At 34.7% G+C, this 26,958-nt stretch overlaps 1 protein-coding gene across 2 annotated transcripts in view; it reads right to left on the bottom strand.

The window, feature by feature from the left end:
* Window positions 1–26,958, bottom strand: part of KIF3A (kinesin family member 3A) — a 59,158-nt gene that overhangs the window by 6,008 nt on the left and 26,192 nt on the right. The window contains exons 8-14 of one of the 2 annotated variants that reach the window (XM_027849185.1): window positions 19,090–19,264; window positions 17,001–17,099; window positions 12,647–12,655; window positions 8,520–8,676; window positions 6,033–6,213; window positions 5,727–5,837; window positions 4,623–4,748 (exon numbers count right to left, since the gene is read on the bottom strand). In XM_027849185.1, the coding sequence (XP_027704986.1) occupies window positions 4,623–4,748; window positions 5,727–5,837; window positions 6,033–6,213; window positions 8,520–8,676; window positions 12,647–12,655; window positions 17,001–17,099; window positions 19,090–19,264 (858 nt within the window). The remainder of the gene's footprint in view (window positions 1–4,622; window positions 4,749–5,726; window positions 5,838–6,032; window positions 6,214–8,519; window positions 8,677–12,646; window positions 12,656–17,000; window positions 17,100–19,089; window positions 19,265–26,958) is intronic. The other variant, XM_027849187.1, reaches the window with a different exon arrangement.

The raw sequence follows: 26,958 nt of genomic DNA, 5'->3' as shown, positions 1-26,958 counted from the left end.
CACATAAATGCTTGTTTCCTTCCTTCCTTCTTTCCTTTCTTCATTATTTCTCCAGTTTTTCATAGCTCTTTAATGTGGGTGTCCCCAACTTTTTTGTTTCATAGACTTCTTTGATAGTATGATGAAACCTATGTGGTCCCCTTCTCAAAATGTTTTTTAAATGCACAAATGCATAAAATGAAATATGCAGGATTACAAAGGAAACAAACTACATTGAAATAAAGATATGTTTTCCCATTTAAGTTCCTGGGTCCTCAAATATGTCACAGGGGGAGTCTGTAGATCTCAGGTTAAGTACCCCTAAGTCTGTCCTTGTCATTCTTCTCTTCTCCTTTTGCACCTCTGTTGGCAATGTCCTTCATTCACACAGCTTCAACTAATTACTACTACAATGCAGAGGATTACACCAAATGTGTAATTTTCCAACCTAGTCTCTCCTTTTGGGAGTCAGACCCACATTTCCCAATGTTTACAACACATCTTTACCCAGATTTATCACAGGTACCTCAAATGCAGAGTCTAAAACTGAGTTTATTATCTTTGTCCCTGAGCCTGCTTCTACTTTTGACCCTATTTCTGCATAAGACACCACAATTCTCCCATCTTTGAAACCTAGGCATCAAATTTGATTCTTCCTTCACTCACTTCCCATCAGATACCAAGTCTTATAGATTCTGCCTCAGCAACCTCTCACATTCTTCTCTCTCTCTAATCCCACTGCAACCCTTCTAATACTGACCCTCATTGCCATCTGCTGGGACTATAAAAGTCTCCTAACAAGTATGCCTAACCTCACTTTAATCTGACCTTCATATAGATAAAGAGGATAATCTCTTGTAAAAAAAAATTTATCAGCTGCTTTATTGATCCATAATAGTTCTAACTAGCAGCAATTGGGAATAAGGTCCCAGTGTATAGCATGACTAAAATCTAACTTCTCCAAGAAATACACAGTGTCATTTTCATGAAAGTACATTCTGCCACAGGACAGTCTTTTTTTATGTATCACTCCTCTGCCTAAAAATTTTCCATGATTCCTTACTGCCTTCTGAGTAAATTCAAAATCCTCTGCCTAAAATTTAAGGCCCTGCACCATTCGGTGATTCACCACTCTATCTGATATCACTCTTCAACACAATTGATGCTCTAGTCAGACTATTCTCTGTCTCCCAAACACACACGTTCCCATCTCTCTCCCTTTGCTTATGCTGTTTTCTATGGCTAGAATGTCCTCCTTTCACATCATCTCTGGATGAATTCTTATTTATTCCTTAAAATCTAACTCAAATATTACCTTTTCCATGAAACTTTCCCTGATCTACCCAGTCTATAAAAACCTTCCTTGGATTACATGTAGCAATTTGTTTTGTAACTCTAATATACTTAATATAGTATACTATAGATACCACGTGTTTTGTCTTATCTCCCTATGGATGATACGTTATTTAATTTTTTTTCTCTCTCCTTAAAACAGTGTTTTGTATACAGAGGAGATTTAATAAATCTCTCCTGAATGAACTATATGCCTATCTTAGTTTAAAAAAAAAAAAACAACAAAAACACCTACAACTGACAATCATAAATGTTACTGTATCATCATCCATATCCTGCTCTCTAACCATGCGTATACTCCAAAGTTCTGTCCTGGGCCCTCTTCTCTCCACTTCTCCTTTCCTCTTTCTCTCTATCCCCTTCTACTTATACCTCTCTCCACTCTCTCTCCCTCTCACACTGTCCTCATCAGCGGCCAAGTGATTAATTATCACTTCTATGCAGATGATTCTCCAGATCTATACATTTAAAGGTCCAGTCCATATCACACCAAGCATTTCCCACTGGATATCCTGTAAGCAAATCAAACTCAGCATGTCCAAAAGAGAACATTTTATCTTTCCCCAAAACCCATGCTACTTCCTAACTTTCCCATATCTACTGTACTACCATCTTTCTAGTCATCCAGATCCACAACTCCCCAGACCTGCAAAATGAAAAAGTCACCTGGAAAGCTCAAAAACCCAACAGGGAAGATGAATCACCCCACTGGAGTGTAAGACTAGGTAAGGAACCTGTGGCCTCAAGGCCACATGTGGTCTTCCAGGTCCTTGGGTGCAGCCTTTTGACTGAGTCCAAGTCTTACAGAACAAATCCTTCTATTAAAGGGATTTGTTCTGTGAAGTCTGGATTCCATCAAAGGGCTGCCTTTGAAGACCTAGAGAGCCACATGTGGCCTCAAGGCCACAGGTTCCCCACCCTGGACTAGCTCCTTTTCCCAGATGTTAGTTTGAATATCAACTAGCCTCCAATTCCCCAGGAATCTTTCCTCCCCCAACCAACATGAATCAGCACCAGTCCCCAGGTCCAGGCTCCTTGCTCCTTTCTCCTAAGGTATGGTTTTGCTAGACTCAGGATAAAAACCCACTAGACTTTACTGAGAAGGGATAGCCCATTCCTTCTATGTTCCAGCGGGAAACCCAATTCCACCTGTGGTCCCAATGGATCTTTTCCCATCATTCTCCCTGACAGCCTTTTGTTTTAAGAGTATCTATCCTCAATAAATCTAGCTTGCTTTACTGTCTTATTGCAGGCTCCACATCTCCTTATACTGGGCTTTGATATCTCCTGAACATTGAGTCTGTATTAAGACAACAACCTTGGAGTCATCCTTGTCTTCTCACTCTCCCTCAACCTGACAGCTAATTAGATGACATGTCATTTCTACCTTCACAACATCTCTTGCATCCATTCCTTTTTCTCTACTTACAAGGCCACAATTATGGTTTAGGACTTCATCATCTCCTGTCTAGACTACTGTAACAGCCTCCTAATTGGTCTTCTCGCCCCCAAATTTCTCCCTCTCGTCCATTCCATCATCCATCTCACTGCCAAATATTCCTAAAGCAAAAGTCTGATCATGTCATTCTCCTACTCAATAAACAAAGATTGCTCCCTAGTTCATCTAGGATCAAAAACAATCTTCTGTGTCTCTCAGTTAAAGCCCTTCAAAGCCTGGCTTCAACCTAACTTTATTACTCCCTTTCCTACATTTTATGTTCTAGTCAGTTGGCATTCTTGCTGTTTCTCACAAATAGCCTCTCTACAGAGCTGTCCCCCATGCTCAGGATGTATTCCTTACTCATCTCTGATCCCTTATAGAATACTTTCACTTCTGTTAAAGCTCATCGCCAGTACCACCTGTTACATGTAGTCTTTTCTTATCACCAAAGCTGACAGTGCCTCTCCCAGAAAATTACGTTTTTTATTTTGAATCTATTTTGTAAATATTTAAGTATACATCTCTTCTGAAAGACTGTAAGCTCCTTGAGGGCAGAGACTGTTTCCCTTTTGTCTTTATATCCTCAGAGCCTACGAGAGTGTCTGTCTTAAGTATAAGTACTTAATAAATGATGACTGATTTCTAATAGTTCTTCCTTGTATGCTCTTTTTAGTCCCCAAACCAAAGAGTAACGTTTTACATATCACTTCTATCAAGACTGAACAACCTCCATTAGGTTCTGACAACTCTGCCACCAACGGGGCAAATGTCCCCTAAACATGCAGAACACATTGCGGTAATATGAAGGAAGCACCACGTTCACAAACTGACAAAGTAGAAGGGCAATGCACTCAGGAGAAAAGATGCTATAAGCTGAAGTGGAGTGGCTATGGTGGTCAAACAAAGCCAATTTTCCTTAAAAATATCAGTATCACAAAGAAGATTATGCTGAAGTACGAGTCCAACTGAAAATTTAAGCTTCATTTAAAAAAATTCTTTATAATCAAAAACAATGAAAATGTTAAACTTTTATTTTTATTCTTTGGTCTCATATTTTGCCATTTGGGAAATGACTTGAGTAAACCTAGCCATACTATGTAAAGCTTTTCCTGTGTAGGAAAATCTAACTAATGTTTGAATATGTGACCAGATACTGAATCAATCTGGAATGTAGTTCATAGTGTTTTAGTGAATCTTAGTTCAAAATCTTTTGTCATTCAGAAATCACAAATAAGGATTTCTGGAAGCTTTTTTTTTTTTTTGGCTAATAATACAGTTAAATCAGTTCTTGACTGCCTATGTCCCCAGGCATGTAGGCATAGAGAATAGTCAGGGGCACTTTATAATTACAATCATAATTTAGTCATACTGGCATTCAGCAAATCTGTACCGAATTCATCACATTCAGGGATTTCCCTACTTCAAAGTATTACCTTAACGAAGTAGCTATTTCCCTTGGGTACAAGAGTCAAATAATGCACAAAAAAAAACTACTTAAAAACAACTGAAATGCCTGGTAAGGGGGTCATTAAAGGCCTGACCTGTTGAGGAAGCTGATAGTGTGCTAATTATCTGATAAAGGGTGGTGGGAATGACAGCTGTTAAAACAAAAGATGACTTATAATAGAGACATCTTCTATGGAGGTCACCAATTATAATATTACTATATTTTATATAAAAATTATTTGTATATCTAATAGGTTATGAGGTTCAAGAGAGCAGAATAATGCCAGTCTTAAATTTTTTTTAATCTTTCTCCACTGCCTAACACAATGCTTTTCATAAAGGAGGTGCTTAATAAATGTTTTAAATGAACTAAAAAAAAATTATAGACACCCTCACTACTTACCTGATAATCCTGAGGAATAAAGTTGTCAATAATAAGCATCTGAAGTCGAAGTTCCCTGCTAAGCTGTCTAATATTTTCCAGAAGACCTTCAATTTCCCTCTGATGTTCCTGTTGAAGATCTGCCATCTATAGTCATGAAAATATTGTAAACAAATTGTAAAATCAGTCCTATTTCATAGCAAAGAACAATTCTAACTTTTTTGCGACCTTACCACTTCTACAAAAGCTTTTTTCCATAAAAACAAGTCAAGGAAATCAGAATAAACATTTTTAAGCTAACACAGAAGGTAACAATTACACTTTAATGAGTAATTTTTTAAAAAATAAGTTAACTTCAACAATAAAAAGAGCTGGAAAAATTATTTTGTTCCTTAAAACTAAAGGAACACTTTTTGATTCCCTTATATAAACTAGTACCACATAAATAAAGGGGTTATAAAAAAGAAAAAGTTACATTTCATTAATATTATTTCTATTTGATGCACTGATTGGTTGTGCCGATTTAAAAAAAATTCCTTATAACAAAAAGAGATGGCTGTCTGAGAGGTGAAAGGAGGAATGATACAGGAATGTTAAAAGATTTTTATGAGCTAAGAGTGGTCTGTTAAAATTGACCATTTTGCTGTTTGTTGTCTCAGCAGGTACTGCAGGAAATCTGCATCAGGATGTTTCTAATTGCTTTATGACTGAAAAAAGAAGACTTGGAAGAGGTCTACTTCTTCTCTTTATCTTGGGAACGACTATGCTAATAAAGATACATTCTTTCCTTTGTAACTAGTAATAAGCATCCTCTACACGACCAACAAGGAGTCTCCTCTTTCCCTACCCTCTTTGCCTCAAGTAGTCTTGAATGGTAGAATGCTATACATGCCACTTACTGAATTATAACAGATACACATGCTCATAGACTTTTGATGGAAAGTGTCTCACTCTGAGTGAATTAACTGCAGTTAACTTCTTTTTGCATCTCTGATTGGTTTTTTGCACCATGAAGTTAATGGACTCCAGAACAACTTTTGTCATAGGTGTAAATTTAGACAATATAAAAACAAAACAAAAAAAAACCCCAATAACAATTTTTACATGTTATTTTTAGATACTGACCTCTGACTTGGCAGCCATTAGCATTGTCCAAACTTTCTTCAACTTCTTGGTCTTTCCCTGAGCTTCTTCCTGTAAACTAGTATATTTCTCTTCAATATCCAGGCGTTCTTGCTAAGGCAAAAATTGCTCAAGTTCAGAAAATATTCTTTGTCAATAAGGAATGACAAAAATTATAAAACTACCTGCCAATTATCATTTTTGAATGAGATCTATACATATGCTTTAAAATTTAACATACTCAGTTCTTCATCGAAAAAGCTCCCTGCTAAGCAAACTATCCAACCATGAATAAAAAGTCTCCATTACCTCTTTTTCCTCAAGCTCTCTTCGAAGTTGTTCTGCTCTTTTCCTTCTTTCTTCTAGTTCCATATTGGATTCCTCCAGAAGTTTCTCTTGCTCCTCAGCCTTGGCCAACAAGTCAACACCTCCAACAATCACCTTCTTCTCTAGTGCAGATAATTTTTCCAAAAGTGACTGATGTTCTTGTCTGTTTATTAAGATAAGAATACAATATATAGTGCAATACCTGCTATTCTGACATTTATGATTTCCAGTAAAAAAAAATTTAAACCCATGAAGATTTACTAAATTTAAAAACTAAAACAGAGAGTCTCAAAATTGGAATATTAATTATTGAGCTCCTTCATCTCCCTTGCCTTTTTCCATTCAATCAAACGTCAGTGAATCACAACCCATTCTCATCCTCTTACCTGTAGTCACAGAAGAGATAACCCTATTCAATAAAACTAATTTCTTTATGCCCTTTATCTATAAGTCCCTTGATTCCCTGCTACCACCACCAAGACCTTGAACCAGCAAAATAAAATCTTCCCTCACATGCAACTTTAATCTCTCCTTCACTGGCCCCAAGGAGTTTGAATTCTAACATGGGAGGCAACACATAATAACTACATACATGCAAGATATACACTAAGTAGATGTGAAATAATCTCAGAGGGGAAGGCATTAGGGGTTGAGGGTGCTGGGAAAGGCTTCTGCACAAAATAGGATTTAAGCTAAGTCTTGTAGGAAGCCAAGAGGTTGAGGTGAGGAAGAACAGAACTGTGGGCGCAGAACACAGCCATTGCAAAGGCACGGTCACAGGAGATGGACCACTGGATGAGGAAGAAAAAAACAGGCCAACAGAGCTGGATGGTCTGTGGAGAGTCTGTGGAGGAGAATAATATGTAACAAGACTAAAATGGTAAGAAGGGACCAAGTTGTGAAGAGCTTTAAATTCCAAACAGGGCTTTATGTTTAATCCTAGAGGCAGTAAGGAGGCATCGGAGTTTACTGAGTGAGAGAAAAAGAAAAAGGAGTGACATGGTCAGACCTAATCTTTAGGAAAATCACTTTAGTAGCTGAATGGAAGATGGACTACAATGGGGAGAGAGTTTGAGAAAGGGAAACCAGTTAGAAAGGTTTTGCTAATAGCACTTCCCAATTTCAAACTATATTAAAAAGCAGCATTCACCAAAATCATCTGGACTAGAAACTAGATATAGGCCAACATCTAGCACTCTATATCAAGATAAACTCCAAATGGATATATAACTTAAGACATAAAGGGTGATATCATAAATAAATGAGAGAAGCAAGTAAGAAAATAACTGTTAAATCTAAGGATAAGGAAAGAATTCATAGCCAAATAAGAGATAAAGAGGATCACAGGAGGCAAAATGGATAATTAGGATTACATAAAATTAAAAAGGTTTTACACAAATAAAACCAATTAGAAGAGAAGCAGGTAAATGGGGGGAAAGTCTTTGCTGCAAGTTTCTCTGATAAAAGTCTCATTTCTAAGATATCTAGGGAACGGACTGAAATTTATAAGAACCAAACCTCAATTAATAAATGGTCAAAGGATATGAACAGGAAATTTTTAGAGGAAGAAATCAAAGCTATCCATATCCATATGAAAAAATGCTCTAAATCAAGAATAATTAGAGAAATGCAAATTAAAAAGTAAGGTTGGTGCCATCTCATACTCACCAGTTTGATATAGTTGACAAAAACAGAAAATGACAAATGCTAAAGAGGCTGCGAGAAAAAACAAGTACAGCAATGTACTACTGGAAGAACTGTGAACTGGTTCAGCCATTCTGGAAAGTAATTTGAAACTATGTCCCTTGACTCAGCAATACCACTACCAGGTCTACATCCCAAAGAGATCAAAGAAAGAGGAAAAGGACCCATACGTACAAAATTATTTATAGCAGCTTATAATGATCAGCCACAATTCCAAGAGGACTGATGTTGAAACATACTACTCATCTCTTGATAGAGAGTGTGAAAGGCTCAGAAGTGAAAAAACGAGATAATTTCTTTTGGACATGGTTAATGTGGAAATTTGTTTTGATTGACTACATATGTTTATAATGGGGCTTGTTGGGCGTGGGAAGTATGAGAGGGTAGATTTCTGCTGAATGAAAAAACATATAATTTCAAAAAATGTATTAAGTCTGTGTCTCGCTAACAGTGGCAAACAAAGCCATTATGAAACTGATTTTACACGTAACACCAATGTTTTCCCCATAGACAAATGAAAACAAATTACTTTTGAATTTATCACATATAATGGTATTCTTAAATATCTGTATGAAACTATTCCATTCCAAAAAAACAGAAACTGAAGTTGGATAAATAAAATTTTTAATTGGGATCAAATTTTCTTGTTTAAACCAGATTACAAACTACTGTTAATGACATTTATATAGAATTTTAAGGTTTTCAAACTGCCTAACATACATTATCTCATTTGAGACTTTAATTACAGCAGATCTTAATACTCACTGGGCTTTAAGAAGATCTTTCTCTCTTTTTTCCAGTTCAGCTCTGGCTTTATTTCTTTCTTCTTCTTCCATATCAAGTTTGGTTTCAAGTGCTTTCCTCTCCTCATCAATCTTTGCTTGCATTTCAACCATCTTATCTGGGGAAACCTTCTTTTTACCTATGTGAGTTATATTTAAACATGATTATCACTAAAGTAAGAGAAAGGAGAAGGTTGTAAAATAATATGGTGAAATGTTCCTCAGTTTAAAAAAATAATATTTACCAACTGGATAATTATACTTCATTTTCTATATCACAAGTGCCCAGAATAGCCTTTTTGAAGCAGTCACCAAATTCAAGGAGGCAATAAGCCAAAATCATCCAAGGAAAAAAAGAGGCAAGATAGACCCATCATGCAATAGGGTTAAGAAAACAGATAAAAAGCAAAAAGAATAATTTATACAATTATATGGATCCAATAAATGCCCCAAACATGGACGCTACATGCCCTTTAATTCCTTTTCTTAGCACAAGGAAAAAATCCAAGCAATTTCTTAATTTAGCCAGAGCACATAACTTAAATATCCAACTCAAATACTTGTTCTTGTTAAAAGTTATATTTTCAATGTAAATCAATATAAGAACTAGTTAGTTTTTATAACTATTTTTAAACTTTTTTTTACTATCAACTAAACTTGTTTAATAAAAATGTAAAATTTTCTTTATATGTACAATATATATTTTAAGATGGCTTATGGTGAATAAATTTTATATTAATGATTACCTCCAACTTACTAATGGGTTATTACAAATGTTTTTATGTTAAGTTAGCTATTTGAAATATGGAATAAGTTTTCGATGAAGACAGTATTATATATGGTTAAGATGAGATAGGCCCTAATAAGAGAAAAGAAAGAAGAAAAAGAGAAAACAGAGGCAGTAAAATATAGTTAAAAGAATATTGGATTTGGAATTTAGAGAACATAACTTTTTATGAGTAGAGACTATGTTTTATCTAAACTTTGTACTTCCCCCTAGGATACAGCATAATATAATATACATAAGATGTATATGTATATTCTCACTGGATGTCTTCAAGCAAAAGTCAGATGACTAATTGTCAGATGATACAAAGGGGATTCCTGTTATGAACTGGACTAGATGACCTCTAATGCCCCCTTCCAACTTTGAGGTTATAAGATTCTACTACGTGCTTCTACTGTTCATGTGGCCTACATGTGCATACATTCACAGTTACTGTGACTTATTAACATGACAAATTTAGAAACATGGATAAACTTACCAGATAGACAGAATGGTGTAACGGAAAGAGCAATAGACTTGGAATCACAAGATTTTGGTTCTAATCCTGGTCTAGTTACTTTTTAACCACTATGACTTTCAGTTTCACCATCATTAAAGCAGGAATGATAATTCTTGAACTACCTACCGCATAGTGTTGTTATAAGAAACAAATAAGAATTATTATTAAAGTGCATTAAATCAAAAGTGCTATATAAATATGTTACTACTATTATTATTAGGCCTTCTAAATGACAAATATAAAATATTAGCATAAAAAACATAGGATCATAAGATTTAAAGTTCCAAAGGCTCTTCAAGAGTGTTAGAGTTCAATCTCTTCATTTATAAGAGGAAACTGAGGCCCAAGAAGCATAAATGACTTGCCTGAGGTAACAATGACAATTAAGAGCAAAACCTGAAATCAAATCCAGGTGTGCTCTGACTCCAAATGCAATGCTCTATATGAAAGAACTAGAATGAAAATATACCTTTTAATTTAAAAAAAAAAAACTAAAAAGAAAGAAAGTTACTAGTGAAAATGAATACAAGAAAATCCAATTCTAGTAACATAACTTTTGACATATCCTTTCCTTCAGAGAAATAGTACAATTTTTCATAGAATTGATTTCATAGACTTGACACTCCTAAATGCTTACTATTACTGATTTCTGCCTAAAGTTCCACAGAAAGAAAGGGGTAAGCAGGTAGAATTTATAGACATTAAACAGTTGACCTCCTTACCCGGAGTCAATCATTTCCGCTGTAAAAAGGAAAAAATACTATAGAGAAGACAAGTGAAACATAATTGTACAGGGGGACTATGTGTCTCTAAACACACATTTTCTCTGGTTTCTTCAAGGAAGTTTAAAGGAGATCTTTAGTCTCCAAGGGAGAAAAGGAGCTTAGCATTCAATATAAAAATTTAAAACAAAGATGACAATCTATTTCTACATTTCATACAGCTCAAAAAGAAATTCTACTGAGCAATAGCACAAAGAGGATGAATAAGAAATTAAATAATAGTTTTGATCCAATCATTTATGCTCTGGTGTGGTGTGATTAATTGCAGTCCAGAAGTTAAAATGAAGAAGTGAGCTCTGTTGACCTCTTTGGCCCAGTCACCTTAACTTTACTTTATGAATTCCAAACAGCTAAAAACTCATTTTCTTTTTATAAAGTAACTCCTAATTCCAAAGAATGTTTTTCAAGGACTTCAATGTTTATATTACCTTTTTCTTAGGAACAAGGATGGTGAAAGAGTTGCAAAGCAGAGTATTAACATAGAAAGGAAGACTAAAATTTGAATTAGATGAAATTTGTGTTAATTGATATAAAGAATATTATAATAAGGCAGATTATTAATGGTAAAAAGGGAGTAATATAACCATTGTTTGGGAATGTATTAACTTTACTAAGTTTGTTGGGTATTTGTTCTCCTATGATAAAAAATAAATTATAAATCATATAATTTATGCAAATACAAAATGAAATATGTAAAACAGATATAAATCATACAGATATGTTTATATCATAAATATAAGCTGAGCACAAAACAAAAATTAGTTTGAAAAATATGTGGGTACACTTGATTTTACTTCCAAAATTCAGTTTTGTGATTATTTCAAGGCAAGCTTTAAAGAAAAATTCAGTGTATGCCCAGACAACAAAGAGGAGAAATACATCCCAAGACTGATCAATGGTAGCAAGGGCAGTCCTGGCTCAAAACATATCAAAAACATTTAAATTTGTAACTAGAGAAAGTAAAATGTATTCCAGGGGAAGAAAAGTAAGGGGAAAAAACTTTAATAACTTCTTCATATTCCAGTAAGTGCCTGCCATCAAAGGGAAAAAATTATCTTGGCAATTCAGATTAAATATCATTATTACATGAATTTCATGGGTAAATCTGAATCATCCAGGTAATTTGCTCAATTACATATTCAGATGGTGCGAACTTGAGTTATACTGTGCTCTGTGTAACATTTTTATCAAGGAATTTTATGTATTTACCATTTTTTTTTAAAAAGTCCCTTTTTAATAATGTGTTACTACAGTCAATGTTAATGTAAGTGTCAAAATTTAAATCATTAATTCTCAAGCAAAGAAGGAAGAGTTTTGATCATCTTCCTGCATGAATTTTTACAAGCATCATACTGTTTTAGGTCAGGAAGCATTTAAAAAATTTTAGATTTGGTTATCAAAAGTCCTATGCTAATCTACATTGGACAGTATTAGAATAAAGAGAGTTTTTTTGCGGGGAGGGGCACTTTCTAAGACAATATGTTGTAAAGAAGGTGCCAACTTACATTAGGTGAAGGAGTTTTCTTATGTAGGATTCCCTCTATTAATCAACTCACATGTACAGTTCCTATCCCTTATTTATTTAGGTTGACAAAAGAAGGACAAAAATTTCATTCTAACAAAATGTGAAACGCCTAAATGCAGGGACTATTTCATTATGTCTTTATATCTTCAGCACTTGGAGTGAAGCCTTACATATAGTAGGCACTTACTTAAATGTTTATTCAACTGAACTGAAAATGGAAATAAAAATTAATATTAACTGAGTTAGTTTTACTCCCTCCTTACCTAGGAAAAATGGAAAGATGGCTGGAGGTAATAATATCTGCATTTATAATGTAAAAATTGAGTTAAGAATTTAGAAATCAAAAGCTTAAAAAAAGATTTAAGTTCTCCCTGAAAAAAATTAAAATATCAAATACTTACCTTGCCAAAATAAATTATTCTCAGTAATTTCTTCTCAATTAAAAAAAAAAAACTTGAACAAGTCCTTTACAAGATCAATAACTGTACCATGTGGAGTGCAAATCAATCACACCAACCTGCTTGATCTTGCAATAAGCAGAAGTAAGTAAATCGTAGACAGGAAGCATGTGCATAGAGATGAGGAGGAAAAAAGAAACATTATTTCTTTTATAAAACAATAAAATATGTAAAGGCATTAATCTATACTGTAGCTATAGCAAAAAATAAAATAATTACCAAAGCAAAAAGAGATTCCCATATAAAACTAAGGCAACAGATTCCAGGCATACCTCCCCATTAACATCCTTTCGTGGTTCTCAAAAAATGCGAACAAATGAAATAATTTTATTATTAATCAATCCAAAGGAACAATGTTACAGATGTATTATGCATGGATAATTAGCAGTTGAATTTAATTGTAATATATTATCGTTATTATAAAACAGTATTATTAGGACACAATTTTATGCAAGGTATGCCTGTACACACGGTTAAGTTATGATTTAGTCAGGGGTAGAGAGGATATTCATTTACTTTAAGCTTATAATTAAAAAAAAAAAATCTAACTTCAGCAGCTCACTCTACCAAAAAAGCTCACCAATATCAAATTTAGTACTATGAGATTGTATCTATATTACACATGAAGCCAGAAAACTTAATGTTAAGATAAATGCCCAGAAAGCAGTGCAAAATTGCACATTTATTCAAAACTGCCCATTTTACTTATACTTTGTTTCTATAAATTCCCAATTTTAATGTTCCTTGACAGGATAATAACAAAATATGTGTTCTACTTGAAGAAAATCAGATATTTCAAACTTATAAAACAGAAATATTAGCTTATGAGTCATCTGCATTAAGAAAGGATTCTCTGCCTCAACAAACTTTTCACTTCTGGTTTTCTTTAAATAGTAAATTTAAGAAATTTTTAAAATTTAAGAAGTAAATTCTTGATGCACATTCAAAACACAATTTTTCAAAATCTGATTTCTTTACAATTTTGTCAGATTACATTTCAGAAGAATATTACAGAAAGGTATGCCCCCTATGTCACAAGTCATCAAATTACATTCAGTATATTAGTAGATTGCTTAATTGTAATTGCTATGATGCAACTACAGAAGTCAACCTTAACCAGTTAATCAAGCACTTTAAACCTAAACAAAAGATAAATCTAAAGGAGAATGCACAACAAATGCATGCTGGGGAAAACTACTCTAATCCCCAATACACAAATACATCTGTGAGAAAAAAAATTAATCAGAAGTGCTAGGCACATGCTTGAATATTTCAAGGATCTGTGATTTTGCTGGTGTAAAACCAACATTGTTCACAACCTTTCTTTGCCTTAGGAGATGATCTTCACTGAATTGTGGTGGCAAAAAAACTAATCATCTGAATCATTTCATGAGCCTCTCCAAAGCCTTGGTAGAAGGCTATCTTGGTAGAACCTTCCAGAGCTCATATTCAATAGGTATATACCTTGAGAACCCCAAGTTGCCTCCATACCACTATAAGACATTTGAAAAAGGAATTTAACAGAGGCGAGGCACATGTTGTTATAATCAAGTTGCTGAATTAAATAAAATACATTCCAAAATATATTTCACTAAAATTATTGTTTTAAAATCTAGCTAAAAGAAATTGTTTTCAATCAACAAATATAATTAAGATTATAGGTTGTGGTTTCCCATTTAGATGATATTTCCTTATTTATTTTATGATAATGCAAAATATCATTGTATAATACATCTGCAATCACTTTTACACATACTGGTCCAAAAAAATAGGTGCTAATATTGGTTTGGTAAAATGCTTAATAATTGTCACCAGAGAAAGATCATGTCAATGTTCTTGGAATTCTTCCTTTAGCAGAGACCTACAACCATGAGAATGTTTATTCAGTCTTATAAATTAGTTTAGGAAAGGTTAAGTATAAATATGATGTTTTAAAAGAAAGTAAGCCACCAGCTAGTCTGAGAAAGCATGGTTCCCTCTCTCTTCTCTATGAATTTCTTTTAAAATAAATAAATTAAATTAAAATGTGTTTTTGTTTAAGGAAACAGTCTTTGTTTAAGTATAGTCTAAACAGATTCTGCACAAATTTTTCCATAGCTCTGTGACTTTTCTAAGCCTGTTTCAGCGTTTCTCTCACGTATCAAACTGTTAAAGTATTACCAAATAGGGATCCCTGTCCACTTAAGTTGCTACTAAATTCATTTTTACTAGAAACTTTTTTAAACAATGGAATACATGTCAAAAGAAGCAAGATCATCTTGTATGCATTTCTAAAAAGCTTCAGAACTCATATATGTCTCTTCTCATTTTTAATCTAGAGCTAAAGCTAAGTTGGCAGAATTCCTCATAGGATTAAAACACTGTAACAGGCTGTTAATCAAGCTTTTATTAAACTCAATTGTTTTTAGGGGCATGCTTTGGCTCGCTATTTAGTACAACAAGAGATAAATAAATCAAGTCATAATTTGAGTTCTAATATCTTTTCAATTTCAGATTACACTTTGAGAAACTATCTAAATTAAAAAACCCACTGATACAGATGATAACTAACAAATTAACTTTCATCTACAGCTTACTAGTTCTCTTTACATTATCTCATTTGCAAAGCATGAATTTAGAAATGACTCTCAAACTTAAGCTTAGTGTAAGTTTAATAATATTGCTTAGTTGGAAGTTTATCAAAAGAGAAAAACCCCCACATGCTTTGGCCTACTGAAAAATCCTTAGGTTTTTGTTGTTGTTGTTGTTGTTTTTAAATGACAGGGAGCAGTGCAGCATTTGTAATATGAAGCACAAAAGTTATGGTAAAGTCAAAGCTTTGTTAGAGGATTTTAAGAGCTCCCACTCACTAGTCATGTATTTATCCAGGGGTTTCTCTACGACAGAGCATGTAGAATCTGAACTACTGGTGCTGCTACTGCCTGGAAAACAAAGAAATGATCCCAAGGGAAAACCAAAGAAAGAAAAAACAAGAAAATGAAAACAGAAAAATTCAGTTCTCGAATACAGAATGTGAAAGACCTATAAAGTTTTCTTTAAAGACTATACTATATATTTTTCTTTAAAAACAGTCTCAGAGAACTATCATTCACTATACTTTCATAATGCCAAAACATACTACCAATCTTAGAAAAATAATCCACTTAGTAATCTACTAATACTCATTACTCACCCAAAACATATTAATTCAGTAAGCTGGAATGGAGATGAGCCACCTCTGACATTTGAGTCTGCTAAATCTCTCTAGATTACTTAAAGGAAGTTTTTACTTTAACAACTGCAAATATACTTTAGTAAATTCAAAACCAAAATTATTTTAACTTATTAACCTTCATTTAGTCTAACAGCGTTTCTGTCTTTTCTTTCTCACCTCAGAAACACTGCTTGTGAAATCCAGAGCTTTTATAGATTTTCATTTTCATATTCTATTGCTGAAAATTTTTCAACTTGCATCTCTGGGAGGAAAACTACTCTCATTTTAAAAAATTATTACTTATGAAATTCATTTTCACGCATTCCCTGTATTAGAATTAAATGGCATAGGATTTTCAACCCATATATTTTTAAAATTCATAAAAATTTAAAAGAACACAATTTTAACAATAAGAGAAAACTATAATGAGGTAAAATTTATATATATTTATCAACATGATTAAGGGAAGAAAAGGAAGGTCTAAAACAATATGATCTAAATAAATATTAAGGAAGTTTTTGGAAAGGAGAAGTAATAAAATCTCTCCTTTCTTTTTGCTGTGTTTCATATTCTGGGAAAAAAAATAACACATTTTCTATGTAGAGAAATGGTAGCTTTCACTTTTTGTACTATAGGCCCTTGGGGATAAATGGCAGGTTCAGAGCAAGTGTAATGGTATAACTTTATAAGAGGAGGAAGGAATTAGATTTAGAAATTAAATACGTACATATTTAAAATGCAAAAAAAATTTAGAGCTTTCACAAACATAACTAAAAGACAAATTGCTTACAAAATACTCCACAAATCTTAGCCAATTTTTATAAAAGCCTTGGGTTCCACAGAACAGTTAGAAAATCCAATCAAAATTGGTTTCAGCTAAAATCATACAACATTTAAAATTGGTATGTCTTCTAGAATAACAATTAACAATAAACTCTAACAAGAAAATTATATATGGAATTTTGATTGATGCTGGTCAATATGTTTCAGTATTATAATATGTAGATCAACTTGCCATAATCATGAAATCATTCTGAAAAAAACATGCAAAGTTACTCTAATGTAGCATATTTCCCTAACACTACCTATTTTTATTTCTAAAAAAAAGATGTTACATAGGAGATGGCTGTAAAGGTTACATGCATATAACATACTTACAAAAACTAGCATAAGGAAGCAACCAACTTCATTTCTATAATTTTATTATTAAAACATCTTACCCCTTCTCTTTTTTCTTTTTTCTCCATGTTCTCCAGCCTCAGTCTCTTCATCTTCATCATCTTCTGACCCACTGATATCAGAGCCTGAAATCTCTTCTCCTGGACAGAAATATATTTAACACATCTTTCATACTGTACTATAATTCACAGGCTATTTGGGATTGTTCACACCAATACCACAATTTATTTTGTTGCATTTGATAGGATTTAAACAGGAAGTCGAGTAATATTTTGCAAACATCTTCTAAGTAGTCAAACAAAAATTTTATTGAACTCCTCAAGTGCCATCAAGGGTCACTATCCTTCCAATCTCTGAAGTTCAAAACCCTGAATTATCCTTAGCTTGTGACCGTTTCTCCCCCCACATATCTAATCACTGCCAAAACCTGTCATTTCTACCTCCACAACAACTCTCACATTCAACCCCTCTTTACTATTCATATATCCATCTCCCTAGTTCAGGCCCTCATCATCTTCTGACTCAGCCTCCTAAGTAGTTTCCCTGCCTCATGTTTCTCCCCACTCTAATTCAACCTCCATACAGCTGTCAAAGTGATTTTCCAAAAACATAGGCCTGACCATGTCACTGTCCTACTGAATAAACTCCACTAACCCTCCATTAAGTCTCACCTCAAATATAAACTCCCATTGGGCATTTAAATCTCTTGATAACTTGGTCCCAACCTACCTGGTTTCCAGCCTCATTCTGTAACTCTTTTTCCTACATTCTACAATCAAGTCAAACTGGACTTATTGCTATTCCTCACATATGCCAGGCCTTTATGCAGGCTACCCTTCTAAGCACATATTTATTTCTGTACATATTTGCTCCCCTGAAACACTGTACGTTCCTTAAGGGCAAGGACTATTTCTGTCTTTGTATCCCTATTACCCAGCACAATGCCTAGCACATGGTAAGCAGTTACTTAATAAATTCTTGCTAATAGCTAGGTGTGTTCCATATAAATATAAATGCAGAATTTTATTTATAATTTATTAGAATTCCAGAATTTTATAGATTTAAAGATTTGCTATAAATACTGGCTATAAATACCACCTAGTGGTCAAATTTAAAACCCTAAACTTCCATATGTATTATCTGAAGTTAGACTAGCTAAATAACTGTCTTAATCCCATAAATCCTGCTTACAAATTTACATACAGCATATTTTCTACAAGATATTTGCTTTGTTGATACCTTTGATCCTTATTAGTTCATATGACTATATTAACTTAATGATAAACAATGATTAAAATGGCTCAATTCCTTCTTATTTACTTGATAAATAAAAAAAGTGTTATGTGAAACTTTGAATGCTTAAACTCTGGTCTCTTCCATGGAAGATTTGAAAAGATCAAAACTTAGCATCAGTTACAGAAACATTTATTCTCAACATAAAACTGCAGAAAAGAGCAAAGTAGATGAAAAAAGACTAAAAAACTAAAGAGCTTCCCAGTTTCCTAAGTCAAGTTTTCAGAATACAGTTTGGTTATTTTTTAGAAAAAGAATCCTCAACACCATCCAACCACAACCCATCAAGTGATGGGTTACAACCATTTTCAAGTCTAAGTACAAAAATACTTTTCAAAGCCAAATGCAAATAATTTCTGGAACATACACCATATAAACTGAAATTCATGTTTTTGTTCTCTCATTATCAACAATAACTAAGAACTGATTTTTATGTTACTCAAAGCCACAACTATACTTTCTACTACATATATACTATAGAGGTTTAAAATTCTAAAGATCTTTACAGTAAAGACAGGCAAACAAAAAAGCTCATAATCATCACAGGGTTATCTATTAATGTTAAATATTAATTTCTACTAATATACCAATCAATTTGAAAAACAAAGATTAAATTATTTTTCTTGTGTATTACAGAAGTATAAAAAAGCACAAATGGTTGCTGAAACAATACAAGTGTACCAAATTGTCACTACCTTCTAGAAATGTCTTCTAAAAGGGTAACCTCTGGTGTAATTTAGTTCAAAATTTCAAAAAACATTCAACAGGTTATCTGTATTACAGTTCTTGACAGGTATGCTAATATGCTAAGTTCCATATTAAAAAATATGTAGTTACCTTCTTCAAGCTTTTTTTTGAGTTCTTCTATTTCTTTCTGAAACTGGCGAAGCAAAGCATCCTTTGGATCTTCATTAATTCTGGCTTTATTTTTTATGTTTTTAGCACGGTTAGCATATCGCAATGTACTGATAGTCTCATCATAATTGTAGTCTGCAGGCCCAATATTTGCACACTGTTAAAATAGGAATACAAAAACCATTTCTTTGATATTTGGCACATTTAACAAAAATAACCACTGTTATTAATATACCAGACTTGAGGAAAGCAATTAAATTAAGTTACATATTTTAAGTAACTCACCTAAGAAAAATGCTATAAATTTGTTTCCAACTTGTTAAAATTTACACTATCAGTATTTTAAAGCATCAAAAGATCTGTAACCTCATCAAGGTGGGTAAAACCCTCCAGTGTCTCACCTCATACCCCATCCACATTTAACATCCTATGGGATTCTTTCCCATGTCCTCCCAGAGGTCAGGAAGAGGAACCATCCAAAATATAGGCTATCTTCCTTTAGGTTTCTCTCTTTTTTTTCAAGGTAATTGGGGTTAAGTGACTTGCCCAGGGTCACACAGCTAGTAAGTGTCAAGTGTTTGGTCTGAGTTTAGGTCTCTTTATATTTAGTGTGGTACTTAGGTCATGCATCTGTTATCATTAGTTCTGTCTATATAAATTGGCCCATTTCCTTTTCAAATAAAGCATTTCCTAAATAACATCCATTACTACATGTTTTATAGAATCATTCTTGATATGTTCAAGCCTCCTTGAACCCACCATATATCTTTCCATTCACCTCTGGTTTGCCCAAAACTGTTATTCTTTGTGGAGTTTTAAAGATTCACAGTTATATGGGGAAATATTGGTGTATAAGGTTTTATACCAGGAAGCAGCTTGTGACTGTTAAAAGCAAGGAACGAGTTCCAAAATTTTATTTATATACAAGTTATAGGACATCCTCCATGACAGCAACAAAACATCTAGGAAATATTGAAGTTTTTATCTCTCCTTTTGATATTAATGTTAATGTTAATAATGATGAAGTTTTAATGGACTGACTCTTCTCTGTGGTTGCATTTAATAAAGCAATCTCATAGGACTTTATATACACATGCCATTTCTGGGCCTTTTTAGCCTCCTCAACGTAGAGACTATTTCATATCGTTTGTAGGAAATGGTTAACAATCAAGAATTATCCTTTCCCTGACCTGATTTTCATTTTGACTTTTTTTCCAACCAGTCAATGGTCTGAATGCATCAGACAGCTGATCACATGACTCCTATAGTAATATCTAGCATTTTGCTGAATAAAAGGATTTCATCAACTACATTAAAAAAAAAAGTCATTGTGATAGGGAGCCAAGATGGCAGAGTAACAAGAAGTAAAGTGAGTTCCCCTTGCCCTAAAAATTCCTATAAACAGACCTAGAAAAATATCAGGCTAAGTTTTGATCGAGAAATCAAAGAGACAAAAATCCTAGCGAGTCATTTTTCCAGTCCAGGGTAGCAGAGGGAGACAGAGGTCTACAGACAATGTGGACAGGATTTGGCCAAGAATGTACCATGCACAGGGAGGGGCTGTGCACCATGGCAAAAAGAGGTCCCAGATCTATTACAGAGGGGGCTAAATTATTTGGGTGCAGGAAGAGTTGATAACTGGCAGCTCTATCATTTACTACTCAGCTTTGGGCCATAGATCCAGGACAGACTAAGCAAAGGACTTGGGCATTGAAGTGGGAGTTTTAGGCTGAGAGTGATCATGGAACCTAGGCTGTGTACCAAGCAAGAAGCAAGCCTAGAAGTTAGTGGCAGCAGTGTGACTCAGACCATAGACAAAGTGCAAGATCTCAGTTACAAATTCTAGCCTGGTCTGATACCTGCAGAGGAACAACCAGCATCACTTTCTAGATGGCTATTAATGGCAATCTACTGAACCTCCAAAAAGAACAAGCCCATCATCCTGTTGCACAGATGCAAATCCAGGTCAAGAACTTGAAGGGGCTGAGATCACAGGAGCAATGATCAGACTTTGCCCTAGATCAAACAACCTGGGACCACCAAAACCTTTCAGGTCCCCAGCCTGAGCTATCATGGAGAACCTGAAATAGCATAACACTCAATATGCCCAAAAAAGGCAGCAACAGGTAGACCAGTCCAGATCTTCCCCCCAGAAATGTGAAAAGCCTGGCCCTAACAAAATCTAAAGTCAATAGGCTGGAAGGATGAGAAAACAAAACAAAACAAAATAACCCCACCATAAAAAGCTATTATGGTGACAGCAAAGCTTAAGAGGGAAATCCAGAAGAAGAAAATTACTCCAAAACATCTAAAAGCTAAGCCTCAAAGACAAATATAGCTGGGGCACAAATTCAAATGTAATTCCTGGGAAAGATGAAGCGAGAGTTTTTTAAAAAGAGACTAAGATTTTTTTTTTAAGGAAGTAAGAGTACTAGAGGGAAAAGTTGGAAAAGAAATGAGAGCTATGGAAGAACAAATCAAAAGGGAGTTAACAGCTTGGCACAAGAGGTACAAAACCTGACCCAAGCAACAGACTCCCTTTAAGTTAGAATGGGCCAAACAGAAGCTAATCACTCCATGAGACAATAAGAACTATTAAAATAAAGTCAAAAGGTTGAAAAAATAGAGGAAAATTAAGAAGAAAATATATCACAGCAAAAACAACTGACCTGGAAAACAAATCAAGGAGAAAAAACTCAAGAATCATTGGACTATCTGAAAGCCATGACCAAAAAAAGGGAGCCTAGATTTCATATTTCAAGAAATCTTAAAAAGAAAACTGCCCAAATCTCTTAGAACCAGAAGGCAAAATAGAGATAGAAAGCGTTGGGGCGCAGAGCCAAGATAGTGGAGAAAAGACAGGAATTTGCCTGAGCTCTCCCCAAAACTCCTCCAAATAACTTCAAATAATGTCTCAAAACAAATTCTGGAGCAGCAGAACCCACAAAAAGACAGGGTGAAATAATTTTCCAGCCTAAGAAAACTGAGAAAGTTGGCAGGAAAAATCCATTGCACCAGAGTGAGAGGGGCAGGCTGTGCCCCAGCAAACCAGCAGTAGGCTTTGGGCCTACTAAATCAGTGGTGGTAGTGGCATTTGCTGGACCTCTGAGCCCACAAATAGTAAGGGGGTTGGACAACTAGTCAGAAGAGAATCACAGGGGTCCCTTTGCTGGCACCAGGGGCAGAAGTCTGTTGCATTGCCCTTACTTGGATCTGGGTCACAGTCCTTCATCTCATTCCCAGGGCAAGAAAGAGCCCTAGCACAGCAGAGCTTGCAGTCACAGGAGAGCTGGGACCCTAGTCACAGTTCCAGGGCAGAAAAGACTGCTTGTGGTCACTCACAGACCAGAGCACAGGCCAGGAGAATAGTAAACACACCTCTCCCTAGATCATACCATCTTGCAAGAAGTGAAAACTTACAGGTCCCCACAATGATCTCTGAAAACAGTTGCACAAAAACCTGAAGCTTGGGATAGAGCCCCCTGCACTCCCAATGCAGAGCCCCATCTTAGCATGGAGTTAAAAGTCAAGAAATAGGCTGGAAAATGAACAAACAGTAGAAAAAGATCTTGACTATAGAAAGTTACTATGGTGACAGGGAAGATCAAAACACAAATTCAGAAGAAGACAACAAAGGCAAAACTGCTACATCAAAAGCTTCAAAGAAAAATATGAATTGGTGTTTGGCCATGGAAGAGCTCAAACATGATTTTCAAAATCATGTAAGAGAGGTAAAAGGAAAAATTGGGAGGAGAAATAAGAGTGATGCAAGAAAATCATGAAAAAAAATCAATAGCTTGGTAAAGGAGGCACAAAAAAATACTGAAGAAAATAACACCTTAAAAAACAGAACAGGTCAAATGGAAAAAGAAATACAAAAATTCCCTGAAGAGAACTTAAAAAGCAGAACTGGCCAAAAAGAAAAAGAGGTACAAAAATTCACTCAAGAAAAGAATTCATTAAAGGTAGAATTGGCCAAATGGAAAAGGAGATACAAAAGCTCCCTGAAGAAAATAATTCCTTAAAAATTAGAACTGGGCAAGTGGAAGTTAATGACTTTATGAGACATTAAGAAACAATAAAACAAAATCAAAAGAATGAAAAAATAAAGAAAATGTGAACTACCTCATTAGAAAAACTGACCTGGAAAACAGATCTCAAAAGAGATCATTTAAGACTGACTGGACCATGCAAAAGGCATGATCAAAAAGAGCATACACATTATCGTGCAAGAAATTATAAAGGAACACTGCCCTGATATCCTAGAACCACAGGGGGAAATAGAAATTGAATAGAAACTGATCACCTCCTAAAAGACATCCCAAAATGAAAACTTCCTATAACATTATGAACAAATTCCAGAGCTCCCAGGTCAAGGAGAAAATATGGCAAGGAGCCAGAAAGAAACAATTCAAATATAGTGGAGCCATAGTCAGGATCACACAAGATTTAGCAGCTTCCATATTAAAGGCTCAGAGGGCTTGGAATATGATATTCCGGAGGGCAAAGGAGCTAGGATTACAACCAAGAATCACCCATCCAGCAAAACTGAGTATAACTCTTCAGGTGAAAAAATGTACATTTAATGAAACTGAGTACTGTCGAACATTCCTGATGAAAAGACCAGAGCTGAATAGAAAATCTTTCAAATACAAGACTCAAGAGAAGAATAAAAAAAGTAAGCAGGAAAGAGAAATCTTTAAGAGAATCAATAAGGTTAAACTGTTTACATTCCTACATGGGAAAATGATACTTGTAACTCCTAAAATCTTTCTTATTATTAGGGCAGTTAGAAGGAGTACACACAGAGGACATGAGTGTGAGTTGAATATGATGAGATAATTATCTCAAAAAAATTATGGGGTGAGAAAGAAGAATGCACTGGGAGAAAGGGAAAGGGAGAAGTAGAATAGGGTAAATTATCTCATATAAAAGAAGCACAGAAGAGCTTTATAGTGAAAGGGAAGGAGGGTAGCACCTGAATCTTACTTTCATTGGAATTGGCTCCAAGAGGGAATAACAAACATACTTAGTTGGGTATAGAAATCTATCTTACCATACAAGAAAATAGGAGGGGAAAGGAATAAGAGAAGGAAAGGAAGAGAGGAGAATTGATAAAAGGGAGTGCAGATTGGAGAAGGTAAAATTCAGAAGCAAAACACTTCTGAGAATGGACAGGGTAAAAGGAGAGAGAGAGAGTAAGATAAATGGGAAAAATAGGATACAGGGAAATACATAATAATCATAACTGTGAAAAAAATTTACAGCAAGTTTCTCTGATAAAGACCTCATTTCTCAAATATATAGAGAACTAAGTCAAATTTATAGAAATAAGAGCCATTCTTCAAATGATAAATGGTTAAAGGATACAAACAAGCAGTTTTCAGATGAAGTAATCAAAGCTATCTTTAGTCACATGAATGCTCCAAATCACTACTGATTAGAGAAATGCAAATTAAAACAACTCTATCAGATTGGTTAATATGACAGAAAAGAAAAATGACAAATGTTGTGAGAGTATGTAGGAAAACTGAGACACTAATATACTGCTGATGAAGCTGTGAACTGATCTAACCACTCTGGAGAGCAATTTGTAACTATGGCCAAAGGGCTATAAAACCATGCAGACCCTTAGACCAAGCAATACCACTACTAGGTCTGTAACACAAAAAGATTTTTTAAAAAAAGTAAAAGGAGCTATACATACAAAAATATTTATAGAAATTCTTTTAGTGGTGGCAAAGAATTTGAAACTGAAGGGATATATATCAACTGGGGAATGGCTGAACAAGGTGGGGTATGTGATTGTGATGGAATACTATTGCACTATAAGAAATGATGAGCAGGATGCTCTCAGAAAAACCTGAAAAGACATGAATTGATGCAAAGTGAAATGAGCAGAATCAGGAGAACACTGTATAGCAATACGGTATGATGATTTCAACTGTGAATTACTTTAACTCTTCTCAGCAATACAACAATCCAAAACAATTCTGAAGAACTTGTGATGAAAAATTCTATCCACCTCCTGAGAAAAAACTGATGGAATGCAGATCTCGAAGCATACTTTTTCTTTACCTTCCTTATTCTTCTTGTTCTGTATTTTCTTTCACAATATGACTAATACGGAAATATGTTTTACATGACTGCACATGTATAATCTATATCTAACTGCTTGCCTTCTCATTGGTGGCAGGGTAGGGGGGGAGGAAAAAGAAAGAGGGAAAGAATTTGGAACTGAAATTTTTTCAAATGAATATTAAAAATTGTTTTTACATGTAATTGGGGAAAAATTAAAAATAAATAAATAAATGTTTGTTGAAGAAATAAAAAGCATCCACCAATCACTGAAAGAAACTTCAAAATGAAAACTCTCAAGAACATTATAACCGAAATCTAGAGCTTCCAGTTAAAAGAAAAAAGTCTACATGCAGTCAGAAAGAAAGAATTCAAGTACCAAGGAGCCATAGTCAAGATCACACATGATTTAGCAGTCACTACTTTAAAGTAACAGAGATCTTGGGATACAATATTCCAGAAAGCAAAGGATACAACCAAGAATAATTTACCCATTAAAAAATGAGTATAATTCTACAGAGGGAAAAAATGGACCTTTAATGACAGAGAAGACTTCCAAGCATTAATGATGAAAAGACCAGAGATGTGGAGAAATTTGAAACACAAACAGAAAAGGCAAGAAAAATGTAAAAAAGTAAATATGAACAATCATATGGGCCTAAAGGATAAATTGTTTACAATCTAATATGCAGAGATGATATATGTGACCCCTCGGAATGATCATTGAGAAAATCTAATTAAATAGAAGATATAGGAGTGTTTCTGTATGTTTTGATGATCTTAAAAGAAAAATGGAAAAGATGATCAAGAAGAATATATTTGGGGAGGAGGGATAAGAAAGACAGTGAAAATTATCTCACATTATCAGGGCATGAAAAAAGAAGTCTAAACCAACAAGGAGTTGGTAGGTACAGCTGACATTTGAACATCACTCTCAACTTAATGAGTCAAAGGAGGGGAGAATACAATGAGTTCACTAGTAAACAAATATTTATTAAGCACCTATAATGTGCTAAGGCAGCAAGGTGGTGAAATGGATAGAGAGCCAGGCCTGGAGTCAGGAAGGCTCATCTTCCTGAGTTCAACTGTGGCCTCAGACACTTACTAGCTGTGTGACCCTGGGCAAGTCACTCAACCATGTTGACCTTAGTACCTCACCTGTAAAATAACTAGAGAAGGAAATGGCAAACAACTCCAGTATCTTTGCCAATAAGACCCCAAAATGGGGTCACAAAGAGTCAGACACAACTACTACAATGTTCTAAGCACTGTGTTAAGAGCTAAGGATACAAAGAAAGGTAAAAGACAGTTACTGTATTCAAGGAGTCTAACAAGAAACACTACATGCAAACAACTAGGTACAAACAAGCTATATACAGGACAAACTGGAAACAAACAATATAGGAAAAGCACGAGGAAAGGCTTCCTATAGAAGGTGGGATTTTAGATGGGACATAAAGGAAATTGGGAAAACCAGGAAGCAGAGATGAGGAAAGAGAGAATTTCCGGCATAAGAGACAGCCAATAAAAATGCCCAGATGTAGTAGATGGAGTGTCTTGCTCAAGGACCAGCAAGAAAACTAGTGACACTGGATTGAGGAGTATGTGGAGAGCAGTAAGGTTTAAGAAGACTGGGGGCAGGTGGGTGGTACAGTTGGTAAAGCACTAGCCCTGGAGACAGAGGACCTGAATTTAAATCCAGCCTCAGACACCTGACACTTACTACCTGTGTGACCCTGGGCAAGTCACTTAACCCCAATTGCCTCCACAAAA

The sequence above is a fragment of the Vombatus ursinus genome, unplaced genomic scaffold, assembly GCF_900497805.2.
Source record: "Vombatus ursinus unplaced genomic scaffold, bare-nosed wombat genome assembly UNPS02007284.1, whole genome shotgun sequence".
Classification (NCBI taxonomy): Eukaryota; Metazoa; Chordata; class Mammalia; order Diprotodontia; family Vombatidae; genus Vombatus; species Vombatus ursinus.
The sequence above is the reverse complement of the archived record's forward strand: the minus strand, read 5'-3'. Positions and strand labels throughout refer to the sequence as shown.